At 38.9% G+C, this 9952-nt stretch overlaps 1 protein-coding gene across 1 annotated transcript in view; it reads right to left on the bottom strand.

The window, feature by feature from the left end:
* Window positions 1-9952, bottom strand: part of SLIT3 (slit guidance ligand 3) — an 818102-nt gene that overhangs the window by 6618 nt on the left and 801532 nt on the right. Inside the window, exons 34-36 of the mRNA XM_069102723.1 lie at window positions 8587-8741; window positions 6198-6483; window positions 1511-1722 (exon numbers count right to left, since the gene is read on the bottom strand). Of these exons, the coding sequence (XP_068958824.1) occupies window positions 1511-1722; window positions 6198-6483; window positions 8587-8741 (653 nt within the window). The remainder of the gene's footprint in view (window positions 1-1510; window positions 1723-6197; window positions 6484-8586; window positions 8742-9952) is intronic.

The following is a 9952-nucleotide window of genomic DNA, read 5'->3' as shown; positions in this document are numbered from 1 at the left end:
AAACAATTTACTGTTAATGACAACATGCTATTCTGATGCTCCATCATGGAGTGGAAACGACCCTGGGCCCTCAAAGATTATGGGACGAAGTATATAAGCCTTGGCATGGACCACACAGAATGGCTTCAAATATGGACCAGCCTAGAGACTTCATCAGGAGGCTAGAGCACATATTAATCCGGCTACAATGACTTAAAAAATCTTCAGACAGAGATAAATTCTTGTCTGTTTCAGCGGAAGGAACACACATAGATGAAATGATTGAATCTTCAAGAGGGAGAAATAGCCTGATCAACTGTCGAATTCTGACAGGGTTGATGACAGTTGGGATTGGTTCCAGAGAAGCTATAGGCTGGGAACTTCCTCAGGGAAGTTGAGTCATTCTTACTTAGTAAATTTTCCTTAATAGCTGTCTTATTCAGCTAGTTTCTTGGCTTTACTTATTTACAAATTTTTTTCTTGTAAATTGTTTATTTTTTTGTTTATGAATTGTTTATTCTGTTTACTTATTTTTATTGTTTATTATATATAATATGGTATATTATATAATATAAAATATAGCATATAATTGTATATTTTATATTATATTTTAATATTTATTATATTTTGTTATATTTATTTTTGTTTGTGAATTGTTTATATTTTTGCTTGTAAATTTTAAGAATCCAGAAGATTCTTTATCTATGTATCTACAGCACAAAACAGAAACTTGATAAATGTTTTTTGAAGGAACTCTTGAGTTGATTTTATATCTTTCTGAGACTACCTAATACCCAGATCTTTCTAGTGCTTTAAAGGGCAGTGAAATCCTAAATCCTGAGGTAAGCTTTTAGGTGGGGTTTTAAAAAGTTTACAAAGATCTCTTAAAACAATAGGTACCAAGGAATGGAAAACAAAATGGATGCCTAATGATTGAGGAATAGCCAAACCAATTTAGGTACCTAAATGTAATAGACTATTACTGTGCTGTAAGAAATAATGAATAGAGAGAAGTATGGGAAGATATATAGACATAACCTGATAACAAAGTGAAGTAAGCAGAACCAGGAAAGCAATATGCACAATGACTATAACAAAGAAAATGGAAAGAAGACCAACAATAAAACAAGTAAAACTGAATGCTGTGAAACTATAATGGCCAAGGCTGGCCTCGAAAGAGAGATATGAGAAGACACTCCTCCCAATTCTTTGCAGAAGTGGAGGGCCATGGGTGTGGAATATTGCATAAGTCAGAAGTTTTTGATTGGCTGTTTAGTTTGCTAAACTTTTTTTTCTTTCTCTTATTTTATTCTTTATTATAAGGAATAGGAGTGGTGGGGATGGATACAGTGGGAAATAATGGTGATGAAAAACAAAAGATAGCCATAATAATTCATCTTTGAAAAGAATTAAATGCAAACGAGATCTCCCTCATCTATCCTAGGCAGCGTGTCCTGAGTGATGCTCTCCCCATCTCCCTCTTCCTAGTAATGCCCCCCTCTCAGACCCTAGGAACTCGAGGACAGCCCACCTCGTTCACAGTGCTCGCCACCGAAGCTGGGCTCACACACGCAGTAGGGCTGACCCCTCTCAGAGATGTGGCACTGCCCATGGTAGCACTTGAAGTCCCTGCAGGGGCTGCTGACTGAGTCATTTCTCCTGTCACAAGAGGCTCCCACGTAGCCCTCGGCACACTTGCATGTATAAGTAGAGCCTGAAGCCGCACACTTTCCATGGACACACCTGAAAAGGAAGGGGGTTGGGAATGAAAGAACAGATACTGTGTTAGCACCAGTGGTGACCCATCATCAGTTGAGTGACTCAGAAGGCCTTTCAGAGAGCAAACTGCTCAATCCTGGAGTCTAATCCCTGGGACAATGATAGGCCTTTTAACCAAATTAAGCACAATGAAGCTCTCAGAGTTCCTTAAATAGGAATTTATTACATATTCTTATATACTAGAACTGGAAGTAAGCACAACTGGGGTACCTAACTCCTTCCCTAGACTTATAGATGGGAATGTCTCCTGTTCTTTAAAACAAACAAAAGATTAGTAAAACTTAATGCTGAACAACAATATAACTACTTAAACATGCATTGTAACTATTTACATTTAAATAAATTCATGTCAGCGTGTAAAATTTCTTAACAATTGTTCAATCTCCCCTTAAGTCCCCATCAGAATTCTTTGGTCATTCTTCCTGCTTACCCCCTTATATGCTCATAGTGTGTCCTCTAGTATTCACATTTTGTTTTCATTTTGTATTATTTCATAAAGATTTTTTCCAGATTTCTTTGTATTCCTCATATTTTTAAGTCTTAATGATACAACATAAACCTTATTCAACTGATCTCCTGTCAGTCAACAAGCATTTATTAAGGGCATACTATGTGCCAGCCACTGTAGTAACAAGCACAGATATTTTGGCTCTTGGATGGGTCTCCTCTCCTCTCCTCTCCTCTCCTCCCCTCCCCTCCTCTCCTCTCCTCTCCTCTCCTTTCCTCTTCTCTCTCTCAGAATATATTCTCAATAATGGTATTTATGGGCCAAAGGGTAAGACAATTTTTTGGTAACTTTGACTTTTATTCCCAGAATGCTCTCCAAAAAGATTTTACAAGTTTGTAATTCTACCAGTAATGAATGAGCATACCCTTGTTTCTCCACAACCCTATTAGCATTGTTTCATTCCTTTTCATGATGTTTATTTTTGTGATTTTGTTGGGTGTAAGGTGCTAGCTCAAATTGTTTTAATTTGTATCTCTGGTTGTGCTTTTTTCTCTCAAGAAAATTCTATCAAATAAACAGGCAGTTTTCAGAGGAAGAAATTAAAGCTATTTATAGTCATATGAAAAAATGCTCTAAATCACTGTTGTTTAGAGAGATGCAAATCAAAACAACTCTAAGGTACCCCATCACACCTATTAGATTGGCTAACATGGCAAAACAGGAAAATGATAAATGTTGGAGAAGATGTGGGAAATCTGGAACATTAATTCATTGTTGGTGGAGCTGTGAGCTGATCCAACATTCTGGAGAACAATTTGGAACTATGCCCAAAGGGCTATAAAAATGTGCATACCCTTTGATCCAGCAATACCACTTCTAGGTGGTATTGACCCAAAGAGGTCACAAAAATGGGAAAAGGACCCATATGTACAAAAATATTTATAGAAGCTCTTTTTGTGGTGGCCAAGACCTGGAAATTGAGGGGAAGTTCATCAATTGGGGAATGGCTGAACAAGTTGTGGTATATGAATGTAATGGAATACTACTGTACTATAAGAAATAATGAATAGGCAGACTTCAGAAAAACCTGGAGAGAGTTATATGAACTGATACTGAGTGAAGGAAGTGAGCAGAACCAGGAGAACATTATATACAATAACAGCCACAGTGATTTTGATCTGATTTTGATAAACTTAACCCTTCTCAGCAATGCAAGGAGAGCTCATGATGGAAAATATCATCCACATTCAGAGGAAGAACTATGGAGTTGGAATGCAGAGCGAAGCAGCCAATTTTCTTTTTTGTTTTGTTTTCTTTCCCATGGTTTCTTCCATTTGTTATAATTCTTCTATGCAACATGACTAATTTGAAAATGTATTTAATAGGAATGTATATGTAGAACCTATATCAGATTGCATGGCATCTTGGGGAGGGAGGAGGGAGGTGGAGTAGAAAATTTAAAATTTATGGAAGTGGACGTTGAAAACTAAGAATAAATAAATGAATAAAAAAAGAAAATACTATCAATCTGTGTTTCCTCTTTTGAAAATTGTTCATGTCTTCTGACCATTTATACATTATAAACTAGGAGATATCTTTGTTCATCTTTAACAGTTTCTTATATATTTAAAGTGTCAAATTTTTATCTTCCATATTTTCCATAAATATTTTCTCTAATCTGTTATTTTTCTTTTAAATACATTTGGTTTTGTTGTATGCTATTTCTTAATTTCAATGATTAGAAAAAATCATCTCCCTTAATGGCGATAAGTATTCTTATCTATTTTCTTTCATCTTTTTATGGTTCTCTTTTATGTTTGTCCATCATCCAGCTGGAATTCATTCAGGTATAAAAATGTAAGCTACAAGTCTAAATCCATTTTCTACCAAATTACTATCTATTTTTTCTAATACATCAAATAATGATTCTTTTCCCCGGATTTTATTTCCTATAGGCTTATCAAATACTAATCTCTTGCTCATATTTGGTTAGATATCTGTAGTACTGTTTCTCTTCTACCAATCTATTTCTTTATTGTTTGTTCTATGTCTCACATAGTTCTGATAACCTCCTTGTGATATGTATTACAATCTGGGAGTGCAAGATGCCCTTCACCAGTTCCCTGCCCTTCCCCACCCTCCCAATCTCCCAGCATATCACTTAATATTCCTATGTGGTTTTTTTTTCACATATCATTACTATTTTTTTCCTAGTTTGATAAAGAAATTCCTTTGTATTTTAATTGATACTGCATTAAATACGTAGACTAGTTTGGGGAGTATTGTCATTTTTACTACATTAATCTTATTCGTCTATGAACATCAAATGCCCCATCCAATATCGAAGTCTTCCTTTATTTCAGTTACTATTGGTCAAGTTTTTCTCATGCAGGTCATGTGCATTTCTAGGTAGGATAATTCTCCCATATTGTTGTTATTGTACATGGGGTTTCTTTTTATGATGTTTTCTTAGTCTATTGCTAGTAAATGAGAACAGAAACTATTTTATGATAATCTTGCATACTAGATCCTTGAGGAACTCATTTATTGGCCTATTTTTTTTGCTGCAACAGTTGAATTTTATAGCTATACCATCATGATATCTGCAAATAATGTTTTAACCTCTACATTTGACCTCTTCCAGTATTAATACCACTAATATATTTTTCTTGTCTTATTGAAATTACTAGAATTTCTAGTACTATGTCAAATAAAAACATCAGAAGTGGATGTCTTATTTTGTACTTATGCTAGTGGGAATGCGCCTAATATTTGTCCATTGCATAGTATGTTGGCTCTTGGTTTAAAGTAGATATATTTTACCATGTCAAGGAAAAATCCTGTATTCCCTTACGTCCTAGTGTTTTTATCATGAACTCATGTTGGCTTATATAATTTTTGACATATATTCATGTTTAAAAAAAAGTTTTTGTTAGTGTCTGCATTTTATTAATAGTTTTTCCCGCTTATTTTTGAACTAGCCTTGCATACCTGGCATAAAACCTTCATGGTCATCAAAAAATAACTTCTATATGTGTCTAGTTTTTAAATAACACTAGAGAAGAGGCCTCTTCTGCAGTTATTTGCAGTCAGTTTAAAAGTTACATAAGGGGCCTGGTCTAATCAGTTTTTAAACTCAGATCTGGATTCCTCACTTTAACCAACCATCAATTCACTTGACTTGGTTCTGAATGACTTCTGGCTATTTCTTAAAATTTAATCCATTTTTAAAGGGTGACATTTTGCCATCACTGAGTGGCTCTGTGAGTATATGTGGAAACTGTGTGCATATATATATTTCTATACATATTCATCCATCATATCTATCATTGCTGCTGCTTGTCTATTTATCTATCTGTCCGTCTGTCTATCTACTACTGCTGCTGTTGTTTGTCTGTCTGTCTATCTGAAACAATGTGCCATAGAATCTTTGAATAAATATATGGCTCCTCCAAGTCTTCCTCCAAGGACTGCTTTGAAAGAGATAACACTCATTTGGGAAGATAACTTTTAGTCTGTTCATTAAAGAATCAGACTCATTACCTTATAAATTATACTTTGGGGCAGCTAGGTGGTGCAGTGAATAGAGCACCGGCCCTGGAGTCAGGAGGACCTGAGTTCAAATCCGGCCTCAGACACTTGACACACTTGCTAGCCATGTGACTTTGGGCAAGTCACTTAACCCCAATTGCCCTCCAAAAAGCAAAAAAATAAAATAACATAAAAAATTAAAAAATTATACTTCATACGTAACTATAAGACAAGTTTTTCCTGAATTCTCACCTCAATACCTTCCACTATAATCAAAGAGCATTCTCTCTGTCTCTCTCTTTCTATCTCTCCCTTCTCTCTTTTTCTCTTCTCTCCCTCTCTCCTCCCTCTCTTGTCTAAGACCACTGAAGACGGGAAGGGGTAGGGGTGTCACAGAGTCAGGGAGACAGGCAGCAGTGTGAGCCCTAGGGAGAGTGCACCAGGTCTCAGAGAGACTCACCTGTGGCCAAGACAGGAATCTCCAGCTTCTTGGTCACACAATGGCCCCGTCCAGCCCGGGTGGCACTCGCAGACTACACTGCCCTTCTCCACAGAGCGGCACATGCCATGCTTGCAGATGGTGCATGACTTGCAGCCCGGGAAGACGCCTGGGGACTGCTGTGGCAGGGCCTTGAAATCCTGGAGCTCATTATTGATGCGGACATCATGGATACAGCCATGGAAGCCACCCAAGGTTCGGTCTGTGCCCTGGCGCAAGGCTGAGAGGCCTGTGCTGGTGGGTATTCCTGGAGAAAGAGCAGAGAAATAGCTCCCTCACACCTGGCCCCAGCCCCTGCAGTTCCCAGGCACTCAGAGAAATATGGATTGAACCTAGGATTTCATTTTAAAAAGAAAATCCCAGATGAGGAAACTCCCTCTTACCAAGGAATATTCACATTTTTGCTCTAATTTACAGTCTTAGGGAGTCATCAAAAACTCTGAGAGAATAAATGACTTCCCCAGGGTCCCACAACCAGTAAACATCTAAGCAGGACTGGAACACAGGTCTTCTAGGCTTGGGGGCCAGCTCTTTATTCACTCCTCTCACCCAGATGCAGTGAAAGGGTCCTAAACTTTATCACCAAACCTGTTCTACCCTCAAGCAAATGGGACTCATTCTCCATTATTTGGAAGCTAATTCTCTAATCTGAGAAATTTGACTACTTCTACTTTTTCCTGCCTTTGTATTGTCTTCTACCTTCCAAAGTCTTTTTGAATATCCTATCTTAACTAATTCTCACAAGTGATCCCCAAGGTAGGTGAGAGAGGCATTATTCTCCTCATTTTACAGATAAGTAATCTAAGGTTTGGAGAATTTAGATGATTTACTGAGGCCTTTAGAGTAAGTGTTAGAACTGAGATTAGAACCCATGTCTTCTGATTTTAGGCCAGTGTCCTTTATGCTACATCATGAGGCCTTTGTAGCCAGAATATAAAGGACTGGTTAAGAGGAGAAAGCAGAAATTGAACCTAGCATTTTTCAGTGATCAAGATCCTAGTTGAAAATCTCACTCTGACACTGATTCCAAGTCAAAAAGCTCACTAGCTACCAGGGTAAAAACAAGATGCCTTTTTTTTTGTTCTCCCCTTCAGGCCAGCTCTTACTAGGCACATTCTATCACAATCTCCATGGAAATGCACAGAAGTGATCTGGTCTAATGTCATTTCCTCATTATGTCATGACACTATGTCATTCATAGTTGCTGAGGTCATAACATGGGAAGCCGGAAGCCTGGAGGAGTTGGGAGCAGTAAAGGGCCTCTCTAAAGGGCAATGGGCATGTGTCTGCAGTAAGTCTGAGGGACCCCTGGTGCATAGCTTGAAGGAGCTTGGGGATAATCTCTTAGACTACAAACTCCTTCACGACAGAGATTATGTTGTGTTTAAAATTTGTATCTGCCCCAGCGTGCTCCTATATGGCAATAGCTTTCCTGCTCTAGAGAACCACTCATGCTGGGGTCCTGCTCAGCTGATTGATACTTGCCTCCCTTAGACAGAAAAGGCCTGAGCTAGGCTTCACTTGGCTCTAGATTCTCCATTATTTCCTCCTTCTGGCTTTCCTTCCTCTATGTCCCCTCTTCACAGGCCTCTGCTTTTTGTATACGTATCCCTGGTGCTTAGCCAATAGTAAAGGCTTAGCCATTCAGTTAAACATCTATCAACAGGCATTTATTAAATGTTTATTTTGTGTCAGTCAGCGTATGTGTATATGTTTGTGTGTATGTGTATACATACACGCGGTAGCTAAGTGGTAGAGTAGATAGAGAACTGGACTCATCTTCCTGAGTTCAAATCCAACCTCAGACACTTACTAGCTGTGTGACCCTGGGCAAGTCATTTAACCATTTGCTTCAGTTTGCTCATCTGTAAAATGAGCTGGAGAAGGCAACGGCAAACCACTCCTGTATCTTTGCCAAGAAAACCCCAAATGGGGTCATGGAGAATTGGAGGTGACTGAAATGAATGAACAACAAACACACACACATATCCCTCCTACATATACATGTACATGTATACTCCATATATATCCCATATACACATAATTAAAAAATCCCTACTTACAAGGATTTTATATTTAACATATCTGTTTTGTATTGTAATCTATTAAAATCTGCTAACAATCTATGTTACTTGTTCTTTCCTGTTCAGGGAAGGAAAAGGCAGCAGGGGCCTGAGCCACTGGAACCTCTGCCTAGTGGTTAGGCTTCCTGGGAATGGGCCTGCCCTGATTTAGAGGGCTGCCTCATTCTGGTTGGGAATGAGGAGACAGGAGAAGGTGAGATGCTAGTCAAGGGAAGGAGGTTTCACTGAAGATCAGAGTTTGGGGCAGGAGTAAGAGCGATTCTTACCTCCGATGTAGAGGGGAGTGTTGGTGCCAACTGTTGGCTGTTTCTGGAGTTTACCCAGACTCTTGGGGGCTCCTTTGTCTACCACCAGGTTCAAGGTCTGATTTAACATCACAAGCTCCACACTGTGAAACTGCCCATCATTCACAGTCTCCACACTGGGTTATGGAAGGGATGGGAGAGACAAGAATAAAAACAAAAAAGAGATAATTAAGAGGAAGCAGGTAAGACAGCATGGTGGCAAGAGCCAGAACCTCAGAAGCTAGGCCAGTACTTCCTACTGTCCATCCCCCAAACACCCTTGGCTAATAAGGACCTTAAACCGATCTAATACATTAATCAACAATATTTATTAAATATCTAATATAGGCCCTACTATTGGGTACAAAAAAAGTTATTGGATTTTTTTTCATTTGTTTATGTAATATAAGGTCCTTGAGGGCAATGACATTTACCTTTGCCTTGGTATTCCCATTTGCCCACTCCTTTCCCCAGACTGGGGCTAGGAAACACCTAATTATTTGCCTCCTGTGGGGTGTGAATCCAAATCCAGGGCTCTTTTTAGTATCTGCCCAGACAAAGAATCTGCTTGGGTCTCTTTCAGCCTTGCTGCAGGGGTGGGCTTTACTTGAAATAACCTCAAAAACTGTGCAAGAGAGAATTGGCTTATGGGGGTCCAGCTAGAGAAGGGGGAGCCATGCTTTAGGTGAAGGCACTGGTGGCTACTCCAGGTCCAGTTTTTGATTTCTGACCCCAAAGTAACAAACTGGTCATCAATTCAAATAATCCAAAGGGTGAACTTCTCTGGGGCCAAACTTTGGAAGGCATTTGCCTCAGATGCCACAGTACGAGGAAAACAAATGGAAAGTAATCATCACTGCTCCAGGGTCAAGAAAGGGAAGGTTCCCTTCTTCCTAGCACATACTAATCCTTTATATTTATTTTGTGCTCTCAGCTTTCTCAAAGTATGTTCATATTTATTATCTCACTAGGTCCTCCCCCAAACCTGACAAGGTAGGCAGACAGACTTAACAGTATTTCCATTTATAGATAAGAGAACTGAGATACAGGTTTGTGCAGTGAGATGAAGACACAGACCTTCTCACTATCAGCCTAATGCTCTTTCTACAGTGAAATTCATGCTCATCTTGACCCAAACAAGATTTTCTCTGGAAATTCCACCATGACTCCACTATCTTCTTTCCCTGGAACTTTTATAACCTGGTGCCTTTTCACCCTGGAATAACCATCCTCCCCTGCAGGGCAGAACCTTCACCAGGTCCCTTTTGTATGTTGTCTTCTAAGCTTCTTAAAGGCAGGGTCTGTCTTTTTGCTTGGATTTGTATCCTCAGCACTACTGTGTTTCCCC

Source organism: Petaurus breviceps, unplaced genomic scaffold, assembly GCF_028583685.1.
Source record: "Petaurus breviceps papuanus isolate PSGF00001 unplaced genomic scaffold, PetGlider_PUasm1.0 551, whole genome shotgun sequence".
Lineage (NCBI taxonomy): Eukaryota > Metazoa > Chordata > Mammalia > Diprotodontia > Petauridae > Petaurus > Petaurus breviceps.
Note: the sequence above shows the minus strand (reverse complement) of the source record. Positions and strands in the feature narration are given on the sequence as shown.